The 22,600-nt window shown below is 50.0% G+C and overlaps 1 protein-coding gene across 3 annotated transcripts in view; it reads right to left on the bottom strand.

The window, feature by feature from the left end:
- The window catches only part of THRAP3 (thyroid hormone receptor associated protein 3), a 422,162-nt gene that overhangs the window by 23,296 nt on the left and 376,266 nt on the right, over positions 1 to 22,600 (bottom strand). For all 3 annotated transcript variants that reach the window (XM_069622622.1, XM_069622623.1, XM_069622624.1), the window contains one exon: positions 19,409 to 19,531. In XM_069622622.1, the coding sequence (XP_069478723.1) occupies positions 19,409 to 19,531 (123 nt within the window). The remainder of the gene's footprint in view (positions 1 to 19,408; positions 19,532 to 22,600) is intronic.

The following is a 22,600-nucleotide window of genomic DNA, read 5'->3' as shown; positions in this document are numbered from 1 at the left end:
CGCAAATAAACTTCATTTCAAGCAGCAAAACATGCAAAATATTACTTTTGTATGGCAGATAATTATAGTTACTGTTCCATCAACCCATGACATTGGTATGGCCGTATACAATATTACTACAGCAGGACAATGCAATGAGGCGGTGGGGTGGGGTTCATGAAGCAGAAAATCTCATCAATGTCGACCATGTTCAGACGACTACTGGGGTATTCCCAGTACAGCTGTACAGGTAGAAACAGCTCCACATTTTTACACTGCTGTTCAAGGTTCTCCTAAAGTATCACTATACATCAATTGTATAAGGCGAATGTGGCAAGTGTGCAAGAATCTGCAACCAGAATTCAGGTGCATAACTCACAATACAGGGAGCTTAAGGAGAGGAACCACCTCACAGCAACCCCTGTTCCCATCCATATACTTGAAAAAGCAGTCATCTGCCTAAACAACCGAAATTTGAATTGGCCTTGTGAACCAAAAGGTTAAAGAAAAATGCGCCAAATGTTAAGGCATAGGTTTTCTGGCATCTCTGCCAGTATAACAAATGAAAAATATTCCAAAGAAGGCCAAGAAGGTGTTAAACTACTCAACTTTGACCACTTAGTGGCTTATAGCTAGCCTGATGTACACCGTTAGGCAAGATGGTATATAGTAACCATGTGGGCGATTATGCCAGCAGTGTCCTCTTGGCAATAGGTAACCCCAACCTTTGGTATAGGCCTGTACTACACAGGTTGGTAGAGTGAGCAGCTAGGCTTATCTCAAGAGGGGTCAATGTGAGCTTTAGGGTTGCAACATAGAAATTCACAGTGAGATGTATTCAATTAACACTTCTACTCAAGGTTTCTTGATTAAAATAATTATCTATTAATTTAACAGTCAGTTTTAAAATAAGCCTTCTTTAGAAGGGAGCAACATGCAACACTAAAATACAGTTTCTCAAACAGGTAAGCACTTTAGAATCCCCCCCAAAGAAATAAAGGTTAACCCTTTCCCAACTATACAAGTATATATGACTTTTTGGAGGGACAGATCAACCAAGTCAGAAGGTAGACGTCTGCAGGGAGCCAGACCAGCCAATGTCAAGTGAGCAAAGTCTAGGGGAGCTGAGGCACTTGAATTTGCACAAACGTCTTGCACAATGTTAGAGAGTTTTGTTGCAACAGAAATCACTGTTGGGCCACAAGCTGGGAGGCTCGTCAAGGGCACAAAGTTGCCATCAACTCAGCAAAGGGCCGCAAATGTAAGTATTCAGTGAGAGCAAGCAAGCTACACACAAGAGGCAAGTACCTCTAGTCACACAGTACCTTGAGTCTGAAGAAAAGGTTCCAGCTGGCTTCTGTTCCTGTTGTAGTCCAGCAGATCCTGTTTCTGGGCCTCAGTCGTGGGGACAAGACGACGTCTGGGTGCTCCTGCACTACAGCTTGAAGGGCAGCGGCAGCAATGGGCACAATTCAAAAGGAGAAACTTCCTGGGGCTCTGGTCCGGCTTAAAGGTGATGCACTCATCCGGGTGTTCCCGTCCCCTGGCACTCTGTTCCTGCAGCAAAGAACTACAGCCAGCAGAGAGAGGGGTTCCAGGAAAGTTAGTCTTGGGACTGATTGGTCCCACCAACCAAAGGGGAGAAGTAATCCTTTCCGGGCTTCTCTAGTCGATTAAAAATTCACCAGGCAAACCAAGGGCCCAGGAGGGTGCAGCAAGCTTCTCTTAATTTCTTCTTCGGTTCCTTCGTCCAGTGGTTGACTGCCTTCCTTGCAAAAGACTTTTTTTAATGCAAGTTCCTCCCATTCATTCGCAGCCTAGCTGTCACTCACAGGAGGGTGGCTTTCCTCCAAGGACAGCCAGCCAATCACCTTTGGGTGCATTCCTGTAACCAAGGAGCCCAAACACGGAGTTTCAGGAACCTCCCTCGCTTCCTGCCCTGCCAGACACGCTGGAGCCAGAGGCGGGCCTCACCAGTGAATCCCGCCAAAGACAAAACAAAGGGACCAAACCTTATCCATATACATCAAGCAGGCTACCTTGAATTTAATTCGCTCTTCTACCCTTAGCCAATGAAGGGCTCTAGGCAGGGTGGAAACTGGCACCCTCTCCCTCAAATGCCAAATCAATGCGACTTCTGAATTCACATGCTGTGCATAGTCCGACATCCAGTGGTCACTGCGGAGTATTGCATTTAGTTTTACGTAGTCAAAAAGGGGACGTCGACATAGGCGTGTTTGTAATACTATCCCTATAGTGACGTTTAGTGTACCCACAATCCGTCACACGTCGAGGTCCCTCCGTTTGTATTTTTTCTGCCCTGACGGAGCCTTGTTAGTACATGAGTGAGTACAGAAAAGAGAAAGTAATAAGACGTCTATGTTCCTTCCATCCGAGCGGGGAGAAAGGGTGGGCGCATGTGACTCTAAGCAGATACAACCATCAGAAATGCGTTTACGGTAAGTAATGCATGTCTTCTAATGTTTGTTAATCTGCTTAGAATCACATGCTGTGCATAGACTAGCGAGCAGTACCCAGAGTTGGAGGTGGGTTGTGAAAAGTAGAGAAAAGATGTTTTACTACCGCTTGTCCCACCTGGGAATCAGATCTAGAATGGGCATCTAGACAGTAGTGTTTAGTAAAGTTGTGTACAGAACTCCAGGTTGCTGCTTTGAAAATGGCCTCAAGGGGAACATTTGCAATGAATGCTATTGAGGCCCCAGTGCCTCGAGTAGTGTGTGCTCTTGGCTTGAAGGGCAGTACTCTCTTAGCAAGAGAGAAACAGTGATGCATTGGACAATCCATCTAGATATAGTGGATTTGGAAACTGCATCTCCTCTTCCTGTCGCCACCGAGACAAAGAACTGATTAGTCTTTCTCAGTGGTCTAGTTCTTTCCATATAAAACATGACCGCTCTGCGCACATCAAGTGTGTGCAGGCTCTTTTCTCCCAAGTTTGATGTGTTTTGAAAGAACGTTGGTAGTTCTATAGACTGGTTGAACATGGAATTTAGAAATGAATTTCAGGGCAAACCTAGGGTGCGTGCGTAGAACCCCCTTATCTTTGTGAACTGTTACAAAGGGATCTAGTATAGAGCGCGCTTGTAGTTCACTCACTCTCCTAATGGAGGTGATGGCTATTAAGAAAGCAGTTAAGCGTGAGATTCGTAAGGGTTGCTTTGTGCATGGGTTCGAAGGGGGAGCCCATTAGCCTGGTTAGTACAATATTCAAGTCCCATCCAGGAGCTGGGTTAGATATGGGAGGGTGAATGCTCTTCGCTCCCTCCATGAAGGCTTTAATAACTGGAACTTTCCACCATGACACCTTATGTTGAGACTTAGTGTATGCGGAGAGTGCAGCTAGGTGAACTTTAATAGAATGAAAGACTAATCCTAAATCTAACAAGTGAGTCAGGTATAGGACAATTTGTGTGGGAGAGCAGTCAACGGGGTTGATGCTTTTAGCCCTACACCAGATGACGAACCGTTTCCATTAGCTAGAATAGCAGTAACGAGTGTTTGGTTTTCTTGCCTCCCCAAGAACGTCCATGCATCCCTGAGGGAGCTGCAAATGTCCAAATTCTATGACCTCAGGAGCCAAGCTGCTTAGTTCAGGGTCTCTGGTTTGCTGATGAGGGACGCCTGGGTCTCTGGCTTAAAACCAGAGTTCCTGAGCCAGACATGACGCTTGAGAAGTATCCCCTGGACTAAAGACCGGCCAGCTGTCTCTGCAGCATCTAGCGTGTTTTTGATGATGCTCTGGTTTACCAGAGTACTCTGTCACAGTGGCTAACAAACGGGTTTGTAAGGGTTCAGGGACTTAGAGGCCTTCGCGTAACTTTCCCCATTGGGCATACGCGCAGCTTGCCAGTAACGAATCGATATTGGCAATTCTGGTGGAGAAAGCTGCTGAGGATGTAATCCTTTTTCCCAAGGCATAAAGCTTCTTTCCCTACTTGTCTGGGGGTGCCTCGCTAGAACCCCTGCCATCAGGTATTGAGTGACCCCTAATATATAAAGGGTCTGACGGTGAGGGACTGAATTTTGTTTCTCAATCCTTGGGTTGACCCCTCTAACCAAAGCAGGTGTTGAAAGATTGAATGAGTTGTCTTTTAACCGAGGCGAGAAGGGGAATGGCCTGACTAGTAGGAGGTTTCTCCTTAATTATTTTCTCCACAAAGTATCTCTGGAGAAATTTCCCCTGTATCAATTTCAAAATGTTCTGCTGCCTTACGTAGCAGTGCATTGAAAGTGGGCTGGTCATCCACCGGTGAAGGGTTTCTGACTGGTGTAGATTGAGGAGAGGACAGATCCAGAACGTCCGGGTCTGTTGACGCCCCTGGGGACTGCCAAGGCTGTGAGCCACTTATGTCAGGGTCTTCTTCAAAGTGTCCCCCCCCCCGCCCGCCTCCATGTCTGGGTATTCTTCAAAGCCCTCTACAGGGTCTTGTAGTTCCTTATTTATAACCTCAACCTCTTGAAACTGAGTCCTCTTCAGTGAGGTCATATGCATGAATATCCTCTTGAAGTGGGTCAAAGTCTATATTTGGCCCTACGGTCTTCATGAAGCATCTCCCTTGGCCTCTTGTGTGTAACGTGTTCAGGAGTGGACATGAACCTATCTAGTTTGTCCATACACGATTGGAATCTTTCTAAAGTCCACTGGGGTAATCCAAAACGGTCTGGAGTCAGAAAGGGGTGCTCTTCCGCCTGTAGCCTTCGAGATCTCTCCCATAGCGTGGAGGAAATACTCCTGTCGCCCTCTTGAGAACCCTTCTCGTGGGTGCGACACTGGGGGTGTATCTCTAGGTCTTTCTTTCGACAGAGGGGTGCATTCCGGCATACCTTCCGTCTGTTTCAGCGTCTCCCTGGCCTTGCGAACGGTATTCAGCGATTCCTTCGCCATCCGTCTTTGAGCGTCAGTGGAGACTATTTTAGCTAGGCTTTCGACTAAACTGTCCGACGAGGGCTGATCATGTTTTTGGACGAAGGAGTTTACTCGTTGTGGTCGAGAGTTAAGCAGCGGTTACATCGCTTATGCTTATCCTTCCACGTGAATTTGCCGTTAAGAGGGCAAAATCTAAAAGGAGTCCTCTCCATAGCTGAGGATACAAGAGTAAGTGATAAGTGGCATGAAGGCTTGAGAGCGAGCCAGATCGCCTTCAGCTCTAGCCAATTGATATGGGCCTCCTGTCCCTGAAGGGACCAAACTCCATGACTGCTGTGGTTGTCCAGGGTAGCCGCCTAGCCCTCCAAGGAGCCATCTGTGGTGATGGCAAGTTGAGGTGCTGACTGTCAGAAGGGCCTGCCAATCCGAAAGTTGCTGTCTGTGCTCCACCAGACAAGGTGTTGGTGGAGGAGAAAAGGAATGCCAACAATTTTCGGCCTTGTGTAAGGCACTGCTAGTAATAATGCCCACCCAATAGGTGCTGGTGACAACAAGCTGAGGTCACCGATCTGCGGAGAAAGTGCCATGTGGCCCTCTTGATGGCTGTGATCTTGTCCTCCAAAGGGAAAGAAATCTGAGCTTGTGTCCGAGATGAGGCCCAAGAAAGTAAGGCTGCAGCTGAGATTTGAGATGATGGAAAAGCCCAATTTTGGAGTGTATTCCAGAGGGCAGAAGAGGTGTGCTGGACCGCACCTCATGCAGATGAATAAGGTTCTGCAAGAGGATAAAGATTGGAAAGGCGAGGGGAAGTGAAGGCCCCTCTTGGACACACCAGAGAGGAGTGAAAAAGGAGAGAACAGTTTGGGTGGGATCGGCGAGAAAAGATGTATCGGGCTCAAGGGGGTTAGAGGGAGAGGCAGAGATTCCTTCCTTTTCCAGGCATCGAAGAAAGATACAATGATCGATAGTAGTGAAAGCCGCAAAGAGGTCAAGGAGAATCAAAACCCTGACCTCTGTTAGGCAAGCATTGATGTAACCCTGTGGGAGACTACACAACCCTTGTCCTCTTGGTATTAGGTCTGTACTACACAAGTTGTGACGCAACAGCCAGACCTCAAGAGGGGTAAATGTGAGCTGTAGCAATGAAATCCACCAACACAAGTAACCAAATAACACACTCAAGGTTTTTAGCAAACAATTATTGGTTATTTTTAACTAAGCCATCTTTTAAAAAGGGCAATGTGCAACAATCAAAATACACTTGAAAACACTCTCAGAATCGACAACAAAGCAAGTAGATACTCTCTAGAGAGGCTAAATACACACTTCCTACACCCTGAAGTGACTTCAATAACTAGGACAGTAACGGCATTTATATATCATACACTTTTGTAAATTGAGGTTGGCAGAAAGGAAAGGTTTGAGGAAAGGAAAAAAGGTTAAACAGTTTAGAGCATGTGAGCACTTTATATCTTCCAATGAAGTCTAGATGAAAACCTTTCCCGACAATATTAGTTTAAAACCAATGCATCACCTATGAGGGACAGTAAGAATAGCAGTCCATGGAAGAGTCTGCAGGGAGCCACTCAGGCAATTGGAGCAAAGTCTATGAAGCTGAGGCATTAGGATAGCAGAGGTATTGCAAAGTTAGAGAGTTGTTGAATGAAAAAATAATTAAAAAAAAAAAAAACATCACTGCAGGGTCACAAGCTGTTACACTTGTGAAAGTTAGAGCTGAGATCAACTCAAGGAAACACATCTACTGCAAGTCTCAACTGAGAAGAGCAAGCTACAGACAATCAGTAACCCAAAGTCAGAATCCTCCAAGAAGGGAAAGCAACAAAAAACAAAATCACCCGAGGAGTGTAGAAAGTTCAGAAAAACTGGTCCCTGTTAGTCGGATGATGGATCGAAGGTGCTTGAGGCTCGATTGACCGAAAATAGAGTAAACTCCTAGAGAAAAAAAAAGAAATTGCAAAACGCAGTCAAAGCTCGAGAGCTATAGCACGAGGACTCCAAACACTTGAACGTGTGGTAAAAATCTGAAGTTGGCTGCCAGAGGAGGGGCTTAGGTAGAGGGCAGTCATTGGCTGGGGGCAGTATGACCCCAGAGACCAGTGATTGGTTGTTAGGAGAAAGACCGTACAGAAATGAAAAACTGATTTTTCTTTACTGAGGATTCCCAGCCTGACTGGGAATATTCACGAGCATGTGAATCCATGGCAGACCTCATGCTGGAGAAGGAGGGAGGACATCTGGGTAAACTCCTGCAGCAGCAATTCGATGGACGGCGGCAGCTCACATCAGCAGCACTTCCCGGTTTCAGCGCTCAGTAAACGGCACCACTGAAGATTTTGACCGGTTGGGCTTCCTTCACTCTGGTGAGGTGACTCGAGCTCTGGTCATCCTGCTTGTGGAGGGTCCTGGGGAGACTCCTGGTGCTTTTGGCCGGCTTACAGACGTTGCACTAGACTAATGATTTCTCGACCCCTGGCACTCTGTTCCTGCAGCAGCAAAGTACAGCCATTTGGCTAAGTCTCAGCAAAGTTAGTCTCAGGGTTAGTTGGTCCAACTAACCCAAGAGAAGAAGTCGTCCCTTCTGGAGCTTCTCTTGTCGAGCAGAAAAAGGAGTTTCAGCAGGGCTTCATTGGGCAGTTCAACAGTCCAGGAGAATGAAGTAAGCTTTGTTCTCAATTTCTTCATCGGAATGTCCTTCCTAGTGGTCGAGAAGCCGCCTTTTAAGCAACTTTCTCCCATTTATGCACAGCCTAGCAGTCACTCACAGCAGGGTGGCTGTCCACCAAGGACAGCCAGCCAATCAGGGTTGGGTGCATTCAGGGAACTATGGAGACAAAGGACATGGGAGTTTTGGCACCTCCCTCACTTTCTGCCCTTGCAGACACTGGAGGCAGCGGTGTGTCTGCCAAAGGCAAAACAAACAAAGGGCTTAAACCTGGCTTTGCGCGCAGAGTTAAACCCAACAAAGACCTCACGAACAGAAAACTGAAAAAAGAACGTGGCCATGTTGACACAATGGGCACCCATGGGTGCTATATTGCAGCTGAGGATTCAGTCTGCGGTAGAAAAGCACAGTGGTAGGAAAATTATACCACTGCCACCATCCATTTATAGTGATGTGTGCGCTGGACCTACAAAGAGAAAAAGCAAGTAAAGTCAATTTCACTTTACTATACTTGGGAACGGTAGTTCACACGAGAAAAGGTAGTTAAACCTTATAAGAAATCTAAAGGATTTCTCAGTGACTGCACTGAAGGTGCGGTTTGTGTCACCATATAAAAAGCAGATGTCTAGAGTTCGTTTCCAAAAACAGTGGAAACCTAATCCAAATCAGGCAACACGAGAGTGAGAAAAAGGTCCCACTCACTCAGGAGTTAAAATTAAAAAGGCCTAAATCCAGCAATATAGCTGGGGTCTCTAAGGTTGAAGGGAATTAGCACAAATGAAAATTCTCCAACAGACTTGTTAGCAGCTTCCAGGTCCCAAGTATTTATCAGGAACTACAGCACAACTTCTGCATCATCTCCCTGCATCTTACAGCAAGGGGCAGTCTGGCTGTCCAATCAGGCAGCCCGCCCCACACTGGGAGTTTGTTCCTTTCATGCACGGTGAAAGGCAAAAGGTTGGCAGAGTGACTGCTCTCTTGCTTCCTGCCTTTACAGACACACTGGAGACTGGGCGGGGAATCCACAGAATTCCTGTCCAAGACTTTCAGCCACTGAGGTCGTTCCCACCTAGAATGGCAGGGTAAGACTTCAAACAGCAAGCAAACAAGAAATGGCGAAAATAGGAGCCCCCATTTTAGAAAAATGGTGGCCCTTCTGTGCATTACAGAGGCTGAATTAACAGCCTGTGAGTAAGTCATGAAGGTAAAACCAGTGCCACCAGCCATTCATGTAAAACTTGCAATTCTAACAACATTTTACCAGGTAAGTAAGAAAGGAGAAACATTGCATCCCCCCAGCATTCCAGATAAGGTCAGGTGTGCTGGCCCACTTATACAAAATGTAAAGCGGGTGAAAATCCCTCTACTACTTGGGAACTGTAGTTCACCCAGTACAGGAAAGAGAAATGAACAGGGGAGCCCATAGGGGCAACCCAGCCTAAGCCCAAAAATTGTAGGGAACTATAACTTTAACCATACACTATGGAGAGACAAAAAGGTCACCCATAAAAAAATATAAATAAAAAAATAACAAAAAGAGTAAAAGACGAGGTAAAAGGTCAAATAAATTACCTAGTCAAAGCAAAAAGTTCTGGGGTGGACACAGGTCAGGAAGATTCATCATGGATATGAAATTCTTACCCAACACCGCCGGAAAAAGGGGAATCACTTCAGATGGCAGAGACTGAATAACCCAGAAAGGATTGGGGTCAGCCAGGGAAGCTGATTTCAGCATACAGAGGACCACCATAACAGTGTCATCCGTGCCTGGTTCGAGCTGGAACAGTCATTTGTCGTCACCAAGAGTTGCACATCCTATGAACAATACACCCAAATAGAAGATATGGATTGCAGAATCTTCTCATTAAAAAAAATAAACTGATCATATCACATTGTGTTTGCGAGTGCGATCAGTCTGAGGTAATGCGGTTGAAAGTTCTGTGGCTACTTGGAATAGCTCACGTGAACAGGAGGCTGATAAAATGCAGTTGGCACGAGATTGCTAATTTGATGGCTGATACCGAGACTGTTTATAAACCAGCTTGGAGTACATATCCTATTCAATGCGCTATTAAATGCTCACGGCAACAGACTTGCTTGAGGGCCCTCAGATCAGAGTTAAACCCCAATGAGCTGGGAGGGGATGATGTAGCTCAACAGCTGCATCGGCTAAGGCACAAATTCAATTTTTAGCATGAATGTCCAAAGGATTACGTTAGACATTAAAATCTCCCATGAGGTTCAATTTAGGATAGGCCAGGGCCACATCCGCATCAAGTTGTGCAAAATCAGACACAATTAACTAAAGATGATGGCATTTATAACGCGCCTGCCTATACACAAGTGTTTCAAGGAGCGACGAGGCAAGGGAGGGGAAAACAGTGGAAGACAGACAACGATCCTACTAGGCCAGTCATTCAGATCATGCAAGGGGTAGGGAGAAAGGGAAGAGTGCAAGGGGAAGGGGAAGTGCAGTACATGGGAAAGAAGCATACATACGATAAATAAAACAGCCCGATGGTGGTAAGTGAAGACATAAGTGCTGGTAAGGGGAATGAAGGGTTTTCATAACCAGTCTAAGTGCAGGGGGTTGCCAGGGAGGCTGGGCAGGTGAGCAAATGACGGGACCTGGCCCCAAGACCAGAAAGGGTGGCCAGGTAACCGGTGCAGAATCGGCAGGGAATTTCGGCAGGGGAGAGGGGCAGAGAAAGCAGAAGCAAAGAGGAAGGTTTTGAGGTGTTTCCAGAACCAGAGATGGTTCTCCGAGTTTCAGGGAGGCAGGAAGGCTGTTCCAGAGGGAGGCCCCAGCCGAGGAGAGAGATCGACCACCAACTTGTTGCTTGGAGAAGCGGCTAATCCTGAAGGAGTTGGAGGCAGATGAGCGAAGAGCCTGAGAAGGAAGGTATTTAGGAAGAGAGTTGAAGGTAATGAGGTCCCAGTCCCCAGGCCTTGTGGATAATGCAGAGGGTTTTGAGCTTAATCCTTGCAGCCACTGGGAGCCAGTGCAGAGATTTCAGTCCTGGAGAAATACGATCCCTGGGCTTGAGGCCAAGGACAAGTCTTCTAGTCCTGTTTTGGATAAGTTACAGAGAGTAGAGGCAGGCAGATTTAGCTAGAGGCTGTTGCAATAGTCCATCTTAGAGAGAACCAGGGCTCTGGAGACGGTGAGCTTCTGGGAGAAGGAGAGGAAAGTATGAATACCTCTGAGGTGCAGCTGGTAGTGGGACTTCTTAGAGACTTCAGAGATGTGAGGAGAGAAGGAGAGTGGGGAATCGAAGATGACCCGGAGGCTTTTAGCCTTGCAGGTGGGAGCAGGAAGAGCGCCAAGAGAGGCTGGCCAGAGAGCTGAAGGGAAGGAGGGAGAGGGTGTGCCGATGAGTAGAATCTCGGTCTTACTGGCATTAAGGCAGAGGTCGCTGGCGGCACAGCACTCCTGGGTAGAAGACCGTCAGATGAGGAAAGGAGAGGAGGCGGCCGAGGGTAGCCTGAAAATGAGCTGGGTATCATCTGCATATCACTGAAAATTGAGTGCGAGGTATTGGTTGAACAGCCAAAGAGAGATGTTAGAGCCCTGGGGGACGCCACAGGTAGAGAAAAAGATATCAGAGAGAAAGGACCCAAGTTGGACCTGTGAGGGTCGGTCGGAGAGGAAAGAAGTCGGCCACGCCAGAGCCTGTCCAGTGATACCCAGGTTATCACGGAGACGGTTGAGCAGGATGGCGTGGTTGACGGTGTCAAAGGCAGAAGAGAGATCAAGAAAGATAAGGACACACGGGGTGTTGGAGTCAAGGTTGGAGAGAAGGTCTTGCAAGATGGAGGCCTATAGACCCAACAAGATTTCAATGGAGGTTTTGGGAGATCTGACGGGCTTGCCTTTGGTGTGCCCGCTGCCTCTCGCCCCAGTACACAAGTTCCTGAAGTCATGTGGGGCAGTGGCGAGAGCCAAATAAAGAAAATACATCCTAGAGCCAAATAGTACAAGTTTCCACAAGTAAACGAAAAGGAAAAAGCAAGGTTTAAAATACTCTCAAAATAAGTAAACCTCTCAAGGAGTCCTATTTGTAACCTGTAACAGTTTAAGATATTGTGGCAAAAAATAAACTAAGGAGCTCGTAACAAGCAACCTCACCGGTCGCTAGCTAAGAGTGGCCGGCACTATAAAATGGCAATGCCGTGAACATTTTACCTGTCCTTTGTCCATGTATTTTTCTGGCCACCTTCCTGCCCTCTCTCGACTGGAACTGCCATATATTGGAAGCCCTTTTCCAGGTTAACCTTTGGCTTTCCCAGGCAAAGTGGCGGTTTGTGCGTGAGCCTGGCTGTGGGGGCAGGGATTGTCTAATGCCATTCCACACCTAGCTTCCAGAGTGTTGCTGGGCAGATGTAGGAGCCAGTGGACATCCATGATTAGATAGCCACTACCAGTATGAACGATGTATAGCCTTACCATTGGTGGAGCTGGGCAAGCTTCAAGTCCAAATCTTGGATAAAAGGAGAATTCCAGGAGGTACCTTTGCCAGGTCATTGTGCGAGGCCGGGCAGTCCGTTAAAGACAGCTCTTGCGGACCTTACAACTTCTGCAAGTTCTGCTTTGGATAACAACTCTACAGAGATGGGGATTGCTTGGGTGGGGAGTCGGGCCTTGTGCGCACCCTCCGCCACCTTCACCCCCATGAAGGAACACTTGGATGCTGACGTGCAACCTAGTGGCATCTAGGAGCCAGGTAGTGCATTAGTCCAATGAGCTAGGTCTGACTTGGTGGACTAAGGAACAAGTTACTTACCTGTAACTGTTGTTCTCCAGCATGGGTCTGGCATGGATTCACATGCTCATGAATATTCCCCGTCAGGCTGGGAATCCTCGGTAAAGAAAAAACCAGCATCAGTTTCGTTTCTGATCTGTCTTTCGTAGTAGTAACCAATCACTGATTTGTGCGTCATACTGAACACAGCCAATGACTGCCCTCTACCTAAGCCCCGCCTCTGGCAGCCATCTTCAGATTTGGAAACACGTGAAGTGGCAGTATGACCAAGTGAAGAGCCGCAGAGGGGTAGGCGGGAGGGTTCGCATGTGAATCCATGCCAGACCCATGCTGGAGAACAACAGTTACAGGTAAGTAACTTGTTCCTTCTCCAGCATGGGGTCTGGCATGGATTCACATGCTCATGAATAAAGAATACATAGCAGTACACACATGCACAACCACGGGAGGTGGCAAAGGCTCAACATTAAGCATTACATAAAACTCAACATTAAGCAAATCTTACCTCCTCACCAGGCTCACCTTAGGCGAACAGGTTGCGCAGCACTGCTTGGCCGACCCTGGACTCCTCCCTGGAATCCCGGTCGACGCAGTAGAATTTCGTGAAGGTGTGCGTCGACTTCCACGTAGCAGCCCTGCATATGTCCAGCAGGGGCACACCAGATAGGAACGCCGTGGTAGCTGCGATCGCTCTGGTGGAATGGGCTCTCGGACGGCCAGGCAGCGGTCGGTTTGCCAACCGGTGACAGTGCATGATACAGCCGGAGAGCCATCTGGAAATGGAAGCCTTCGAGAGAGCCTTCCCCTGATTGACAGGTCCAAAGTTCACAAAGAGTTGTGACGTCTTCCGAAAACACTTCGTGCGGTCCACGTAGAACTTCAGCGCTCTAGCCACATCCAGCGAGTGCAAAGTCCTCTCAGCCGGCGACGAAGGCGACGGGAAGAACACAGGCAACACCAAGGGTTCGTTGAGATGGAAGTCCGACGGTACCTTGGGCATGAAGGAGGGGTGCGTCCCGAGCACTACCCTTGTGTCGTGAAAAGTCAAGTACGGGGCCTTGCAGGAAAGGGCCTGGATCTCTCCCACTCGTCGTGCGGAGGTGATGGCCACAAGAAACGCTGTTTTCCACGACAGAAATTTCAACGGAGCCGAGTGCAGAGGCTCGAACGGAGGTCCCATGAGCTTGGTCAGCACCACGTTGAGCTCCCACGCCGGGGCAGGAGCCTTCACCGGCGGGAACGATCTGAACAGTCCCTTCATGAACTCTTTCACCAGACGATGAGACCACAAGGACGTCCGCCCCGTGGTTCAGGTGTATCGGGAGATCGCAGGCAAGATGAATCTTGATGGACGCGTGTGCCAGTCCAGCTTTGGCCAGCGTCAGCAGGTAAGGCAGTACCTGGGGAGCCGTAATCCGTAGAGGGTTAATCTTCTGTGCGTGGCACCAGACAGAGAACCTCTTCCATTTGTGTCCGTAGCATTTAAGAGTCGAGGACGCCCTGGCCTTTGCAAGAACCTCTCTGCAATCGGCCGGTATGTCGTAGCCTCCAAACTCTAACGCTGCAGGAGCCAGGCCTGCAAGTTCAGCGACTTCGGGTCGTGGTGGAGGATGGCGCCTCCTTCCCTGGAGAGCAGATCCGCATCCACTGGCAGCTTGATTGACGGGGACGCTGACAAGTCCAGAAGGTCCGGGAACCATATCTGCCTCAGCCACGCAGGTGCGACGAGGATCATCCTGCACCGTGACCTCTTGAGCTGGTTGATGAGCCGGATCAGCAGTGGCAATGGAGGGAACGCGTATAGGAACAGGCCCTCCCAGGGGAACGAGAAAGCATCGCCCATGCTCCTCGGCTGGGGAAACCGGCTGGCGAACCTCCGGCACTTGGAGTTCGTCGCCGTCGCAAACTGATCGATCTGGGGTGTGCCCCACCGTCGGAAGAGGCGGTCCACTAGATCCTGCCGTAGTTCCCACTCGTGGCACGAGCGCGCTCCCTGCTGAGTGAGTCGGCGATGGTGTTTTTTATCCCTGCCAGATGAAACGGCACCAGAAACATCCTTTGGGCGACGGCCCAATGCCACAGGTCCTGCGCCTCCTTGGACAGGGCTGGGGACCTGGTTCCGCCCTGTTTCCTGATGTAAAACATGGTGGTGGTGTTGTCGGTTAAGATCCTCACCACCTTGCCCTTGAGGGACGGAAGGAAGGACCTGAGGGCCCAAAAACACTGCACGGAGCTCCAGGACGTTGATATGGAGGGACTTCTCCGTCGGGAGCCAAAGGCCTCTCGCGTGCAGATTTTCGGTGTGCGCTCCCCACCCTTCCAGGGAGGCATCCGTGGTCACTGTCTCCTGGTGGCCTGGGGTCTGGAAGTCCATGCCCGCCGTCAGATGCGCGCGGGTGCCCCACCACCGGACCGCTCGTCGGAAGCTCTCGTCGAGTGTGATCCTCTCCTCGAAGCTGCCCGTCGTCTGGATCCAGCGCGCGTCCAGGAACTCCTGCAGCGGGCGCATCCGGAGCCTGCACAGGGGGATGAGGTAGATGCAAGAAGACATCATTCCGAGGAGGGACTTGATGGACCTCACCTTGGCCGCGTCCGCAACCAACATCCGCTGTATCTTGCCAGAATGGCCCTGGTCCTTTCCTCCGACGGGGAGGCCAGAAGGGACACTGTCGAGCTTCGCTCCCAGAAACAGTGCGTCTTGCGCGGGCACCAGGTGGGACTTGGCGTAGTTCACGGAGAATCCCAGGTCCGTGAGAAGTTGGACGGTCCTTGCCGTGTGCTCCACGGCGAGCTCCCTCGTCTTGGCTCGGATGAGCCAGTCCAGGTAGGGGTAGACGTGGATCCCTTCTCGGCGCAGCTGCGCCGCCACCGGTGCGAGGCACTTGGTGAATACCCTGGGTGCCGACCGTAGTCCGAAGCGAAGGGCTCTGAACTGATAGTGACGCCCTTGGACCACAAATCTGAGAAACTTTCGGTGCCCCTTTAGGATAGGAATATGGAAGTAGGCATCCTCCAAATCCAACGACGACAGGAAGTCGCCCTCCTCCAGCTGACCCAGGACGTGCTGGAGGGTGACCATCCGGAACTTCTGTGCCTCGATAAACTTGTTCAGTCGTCCTAGGTCTAGGATGGGGCGCCATCCTCCCATCTTCTTCACGAGGAAGTATCTTGAGTAAACTCCGGAGCCCCGAAGCCTCTTTGGGACGAGTTCGATGGCGCCCTTCCTGAGCATCGCCTTTACCTCCAAGAGAAGCTGAGGGACGTGAAGTTCTTTCCTGGCAACAGGGGGGGACGCGCGGGCACCTACTTTGAAACTCGAGCGCGTGGCCCTGGGCTAGGGCGTCCAGCACCCAACGGTCAGTGGAGATGGACTTCCACACGCTGACGAAGCTCGCCAGCCGGCCTCCCACCAGGGTGCTTCGGTGGGGGCCCGACCCCACGGCCGGTTCAGTCCTGTTTCGACGAGGCTTTGCCGCCTTGACCTCCTTGGCGACGACGGCGGGGTCCGCCTGACTTGCCTCGTCCCCTGTAAGCTTCCTGCGACGACGAACGGGCCGCTTGACGGTAGGTGGAAAACCCGCCGCCGGAACCTTTGGAGGCGCCCTTGCCTCCGCCGCTCCGAAAGGGCTCTGCCGTTGCTGGAGAACCCCGAGAGCCCGGGCCGTCACCGCTTTGATGGCTTGAAGGGAATCGTCCACTGTTTTCCCAAACAGGTTGTTTCCATCGAACGGCATGTCCAAGACTCTGGTCTGTACGTCTTGACGGAAGTCAGTAGCCTTGAGCCATCCACGCCGCCTAAGGCACACGCCGTTGCCCAACTGGCGAAATCCAGTGTCGGGGATGTCCGTCGCAATCGTGATGGCGTGGTCCGACGCCACCTCACCTTCCTGCAAGATCTCTAGGGCATCCGCCCTCTTGTCGTCCGGTAGGAAGTCCAGCAGGTGGGCCAGTTTGTACCACAGCTCCCTGTCGTAGCGGGCTACGATAGCCAAGGCGTTGGCCGCCTTAATCGTCGTCGCTGCAGACGAGATGCCCCTGCGCCCCATCGTATCCAATTTCTTTCCCTCGCCGTCCGGCGGGGAAGTTGACGTTGAGGCCGCACCCCCCCGCTTTCTTCCTGGCCGCCGCGGAGACGACGGAGTCTGGGGTCGGCTGTGCCCGGAGGCACAAGGGGGCCGCGTCCGGGACCCGGTACTTCTTCTCGTACCGGTCTCTTCTAGCCAGCGTCGTGGATGGGTTCTTGAGGAGGGCGAGGCCCTCATCCCAAATATCGTCCAGTAGAGGCACGGCGAGGACCGTCTTCCTCTTGGCCTCGCGCCGTTGATAAAGGAAACCTTCCTTCTCCTCAGGGCAGAGCTGGAAGAGCTCGGATGCCCTGGCTATCATGGAGTGAAACGATCCAATCTCGTCGGGCGGGGAAGCCCGGGTGGGAGGCGACGACGACAGATCCTCGTCGTCCGTACCCGTCGCGGCCGTGTCAGTCCCTGTGTCAGTCCCTGTATCATCCCCTCGAGTCATGGACGGGAGGAGGGCTGAACGGGGCGCGACGGCTGAAAAGGAGGTGGAGGGTGAATCCTTTTCTTAGGGGGAGGGCTGCCAGAAGGGCCTGGTTCCGGGTCCCCCGACGGGAGTGGTTCCTCCACTGGTGGTAACGGCAGTCTCGTCCTTATCTCCGAGCATAAGGACTGTATAGCCAACAAAATGGCCGCAGAGTTGTCTTGCGGCGCTGGTGGAGGGGAGTCCGACGGGTGGTCAGGGGCCCCGTCAGCAACCCCGACGATATCGTCGTCTCCTGCGTCGGGATCCCTCCCGACGGGCTGGTCTTCTTCCACGCCAACGCCGTGGCTTAAGACCTCGATCAGCTCTTCCTCAGAGGTTGAGGCCGAATCCACGACGACCTCCTGCCCCCCCTTTCTTCTCCGCCGGAGGTTTCACGGGGGTCCTGTCGATGGGCATAAAAGAGGACTCCCTCCGCGGTGGCAGGGATACTCTGAGCCCCGAGGTCGCCACCACTGGTGTAGCCTCCACAGGCTGAGCCAGGGCCGCCGCGACTGTCTCGATAGAGGCCTTGGCCGGATGGATTAAGGCTTTCACCACCTTAGGTGGGCTCACCGCCTTCTCCTTGAGGGGGGGGGGGGGACACTGCCTCGCTCCCCCTCCGATGGGGCCTTCGAGCTCGACCGGGGCCTCTCCAGGAGCTTCGCCGGGTGCTCGGCCTTCCTCTTACCTGAACCAGAGCGTTGGCTCGTGGTTGATGGTGCCGGGGAGGATGCGCCCTGCCTGGCGCCCGTAGAGCCCGACCGTTCGGCGCTCCCGGTGCCCGCGGACTCGCGGTGCTTGGCCTTGTGTTAGACCCCCGTCGCCTGGGCGTCCTCAAAGGTCTTAGAAGACCGCTCGGATTTCTTCCTCTTCTCGCCGGACGGGCTCTTCCCTTCCAGCCAGTTGGCGAGACGTTGATGGCGGTCCTTCATGGTCCGCTCCGACATGTTGCCGCAAAACGCACAGTCCTTTTCCACGTGCGTCTTGTCCTCATGTAGGCAGTAAAGACAAAAGGAGTGTTCGTCCTCCTTAAAGACATTCTGCAGCTGGCATCCAGGGCAGACCCTGAACAGCTTTCCGGGCGTCGAGCTTCCCTTCTCCTGGGCCATGTCCGAGATGGGCCTGAGAAACTTCTGGAGTCCTCCAAAAGCGTAGCTCGATGAAATCGTCACCCTTGAGGGGCGTAGACGAATCCGACACGGGTCCCCGTTGATCGGATGGAGAGTCGGTGGAGCTTGAGGCTCTTTTTGACCTGAAAAAACGAAGTTTTTGAGAAGAAAAAAAAAACGTGAAAAATAGCACTAACGCTCGAGAGCAATAACACGAGGATCCCAACACATGAACGTGCGGTAAAAATCTGAAGATGGCTGCCAGAGGCGGGGCTTAGGTAGAGGGCAGTCATTGGCTGTGGTCAGTATGACGCAGAGATCAGTGATTGGTTACTACTACGAAAGACAGATCAGAAACGAAACTGATACTGGTTTTTTCTTTACCGAGGATTCCCAGTCTGACGACGGGGAATATTCATGAGCATGTGAATCCATGCCAGACCCCATGCTGGAGAATGCATCTACTAAAGTATTTGTTAGACCTCGGGGTCCACTTCTGAAACCCAGCAAGCCCACTCAGCCCTTTCTGCAGAGGTCAATAAAATGCGTGTACAATTGAGTTTGGTAACGTGTGTATGGAGCTGCAGGGTTAAACATCCGCTATACAATTACACACTTATGATGGTGGCATTGGCGGCCCCACCAAGACACTGCTTAGCCATGGCTGCTATCCCTTGAGTGTTTCAGCAAGCATAAAGGCAACATACTCTGGGAACGCCAGGACAAAGTTCAGGGGGTGAAATCCTGGAGTTGATCTTGGGAGGGTTTCAAGGGGACTATCAAACAATCTGGCATGAGCCTGAAGGAGTACCCAGCCAGCAGAATCAAGTGACCTGAACCCTGTTGAACCAGCAGGCAACTACTTACACAGCACCTCAGCTTCCTTCAAGATCTTAAATCTTAGACCTGCTAGGTGCCTCGAAGTTGCTACCAGCTGCAAGCTTTCACATGCTAGGAGTGAGCCTCAACCACTAGACTGAGGCACAGGGAACACAGAACACTTGCAGGTAGCCGGTCGTAACAAAACAAACATTTGTGCAGTTCTGCGATTCCAGACAGAGGAAACGGTCCTCCCAGAGTGATGTCTGGAAGAAACAATGAGTACACAGAGGGGCCGGCTTCTGCCTAGAGTGTTTAGGGCCGGACTGAGAAGTGTTGCCGATCCATGTTGGAAAAAGACCTGTAATAAGAGTGGCAGCGAGTGCAGCCTAAGCGAGACAGACAAACCAGTAAAACCCTATTAAAAAGGATGTGTGAATGTTTTCACATGCTAACCTATCTAGTGAAGAGCGTGGGGGGTGGGAGTCCCAGTGCGCCAGCATCCCCCACCTCCCCAAACTCTTCTGTAGAGTGAGTGTCAATCCAGTCTCTATAGGGACAACTTAGTAGAACATAAAAGTTTACAACCAAAGTTAAAAGTAGGCACATGCACTTTTAGCAGACTTACCACATAATATTTTTTGCTTTTAGGGGCAGATTCTGGGTCCCATTCCTCATCTTTGCTCCGATTTTTAAAATCATTGCTGGTGAATGCACCTCTGCCCCATCCTCTACCTCTTGCTCTGTACTGCTGTGGAAACAGGAATGGGAAGACCACTTCAGCAGACTAGATTTTGTCACTTGCCTATGCATGCCCAACAAGCAATTACAATGTTTTGTAACGCGCCAGCAGCAACTGTCGCATCGTAGAGGGAGGGGGTGGGGATTAACCAGAGGGGGAGTTTCGGAACCATGGAAGATTTCAAAACAGTGAGGTATTAAAAGGAACAGTGGACAAGTGCAGAAAATGTATAGAAATGGCGTAGCTTTAGAGGGTTCTAGTTACCAGTAAGTACAGGCAGAACAGGTGCAAACCTGGTGTTTAAGAGGGGTGCTAGGTGCCAGTAAGAAGGGAGAACTAGGCAGATGGAATCTTGAAGTGTGCTTGGTTAGAGGCCAAGGGTTGAAGCAAAGATTGAAACAGGTTTTCAGCCATATGCGGAACAGTAAGACGTGCCCGCCGAGTTGCTGCAAAGCCAATATCTGGAAAGATACGGATGAAGATGTTTTGGTTCTTGCAGGGCAGTATTGAAGATATGCAGGACCCATCGCATTGTACTCCTGGTGTGTGGTGCATAGCATTTTTGTTAATGCAATTAGGTTGCCAACAAGCCAATGCAGAAAGACGAAGGCAAAGGGTGACATGGTCTCAGTTTCAGGTAAAGATCAGTCTAATGGACTTATTTTGAATTACCTGGAGCTGATGAAGCAATCATTTGGGGGGTAGCCCTAAATGAAAGTTATGGCAGTCATTTCACAATTGGAACTCCATTAATCTTTTGGGTGCCTGATGTTTAACAAATTCACACATCAGCTTAGGTTGAGCGTGTAACAAACTAGGCAACAAGAATTCCTTTAAATCCTCTAACTCCTAGTGGTTAATCGTAGCAGAGCAGTCCTGGGTAATTTAGTGTCAGTAACAGCAAAACATTCAATAAGATTATCCAAAGGGGTATTAAAATATTACTATACTTCTATGCAGTGGCGTAATACATTGCAGGTTGAAGCCAAGTAACCTGTTCAAGAAAGCCCTGGCATCTAGAATCTGACTCAAGCCCTTATGAACACAGGCAGTGTGAAAGGTTAACAATCCTCAGGTACTGTGATGAACCGGACAACCTTGTCACTGATTCCCTAAAAGGAAACCTCTCAACGTAGCCAGGGACAGGCAGAAACTAGCTGATTGACCCTGGAGTAGATATCTGCGTAGGACCACGTGGGAGAGCACAAGCTTCAGAGAGGCAGGAAGAGACAACCCGTCAGTCATAACCTTTAGGGACAACCAAGTGCCAGTGCAACATTCCTACAGGACGTCTTGTAATAGAGACTGACTTCCCAGGTTTTTCTAGCCCATAACCTCATTCATCTCCCCTTCTGCCTCCCACCACCTTTTTCAGCACTGAGACAAGGAAGTGGGATGGAGTAATAAGGATGACCGACACGGGAAGCCAATGCTGCATTCTAGTCATTGGAAACTGCAGAGAAAGACTGGGACGTTTAAAAAAATGACACAGGTGAAATTAATTCAGGAGAACCAGACACTGGAGAGGCACCCTGACGGATGCTGACACTGAAAGACGTCCAAGTCGAGCAAAGTGCAGAGGGGGAGATGTTGACTGCTTTTTTGTTTCATGCAGCTGGAGTTGCCAAATACAGGAGGGCAAAGCTGGAAGCAAAATCCTCACAACATCATAATCTAATCGAATTTTCAACAGTTTCCTAAAGGAGCGTAGTTTTCTTTCATGAGAAAACAGTTGGAAGAGTGTTTCATGCAGTTGTTGCTTGGACTGGGAAGGAGCGACCCCTGCCCCTCATCCGAATGGCTTTAATGCACACCAGGTCATTGGTAGTACAGGAACATAGTATTCTTCTTGGATCATACTACAACAGACTTGAAACTAAGATGGGGCTGCACCATAAGGGCACTTCTGCGTTAAGTTTTTACTCCGAATTTAATTCTGGCAGCCAACGCAGATCTTTCCTAGAGATGGAGACATATTCTCCCCTGGGAATGTTCTTAATCTGGACAACTTCATTTCACATCACCTGCAGCCTTTGAATACTGCTTTTGCTGGCTCTACTGAAACCAGCGTTGCAATAATCAATTCTGGGCATGATTATGGCTCTCACCAAGCTTTTGCCGTTTTTACTAGAGATTAACAGTTTAATTTGTTTTAAAAGGCTCAGTTTGTATTGCAAGCTTCTAGCAATGCATTCAGCATGTGCTTCGGGGCCCAAGGAATACTCAAAATAAAAAACACCCAATCTTTTCACCTTATTCAGGACTGAGATACTGCCACCCTTGACATTGAAGTTCAAATAACTGGGTCAAGCTCAACTCTAGCCTGCGCCGAATCAAATATTACTTCAGTTTTCGAACTGTTCAAACACATCCAATGTGTCGACATCCAGTGACTAACCGTATTAGATGGAAATTAGTTGGCATCCTTGTAATAGTTACTGCTCAGCTCCATCAATAGCTGGGTATCATCTGTAGATTTAGTAAATTGCACCCCAATTCCAGTTGATTTCAAAATGGTTCGACACAATGTAAATAGCAGACAATAAGGAACTCCAGTCAATATGGCTTGATCAGACACAGCAATTCGCCATTGTACGCTGGATATCTTATTTAGGAAGGTGCAAATCCAGCCCACAGGATTCTCAGAGCAGCCTCCCGCAGTTAATGTTTCCAGGAGGCACTTGTGAGCCAAGAGATGGATTGATTTTGAACATTTGCAGCGTGCACCAAACGAAATAAACCGTATATTGGCGCAGACGACAACTGGAGGTAGACTAGGAAGATCAAGAAAGGCTCCCAGATGACATGGGGCCGTCTACCTAAAAAGGAAGGTCTTAAGTGCCTGGCAAAATTGAAGGGAGCTCATTGTTCTTAGCGGTAGTGGCAGGGAATTCCACAGCCTGGGACCCAAAACGGATAATCTTCTGTCACCTCTAGATATGAAAACCGAGTGAGGGATAATCAGAAGACGTCTGTCGCAGGATCGCAGTTGTCTTGTAGGATGATATGGCTGTATTTGCTCTGATCAAATGCTGCTGATAAATCCAATAAACCAACAGCCCGGTTTTACTTTTGTCC

This window comes from Ambystoma mexicanum, chromosome 11, assembly GCF_040938575.1.
Source record: "Ambystoma mexicanum isolate Mex_15411 chromosome 11, UKY_AmexF1_1, whole genome shotgun sequence".
Lineage (NCBI taxonomy): Eukaryota > Metazoa > Chordata > Amphibia > Caudata > Ambystomatidae > Ambystoma > Ambystoma mexicanum.
The sequence above is the reverse complement of the archived record's forward strand: the minus strand, read 5'-3'. Positions and strand labels throughout refer to the sequence as shown.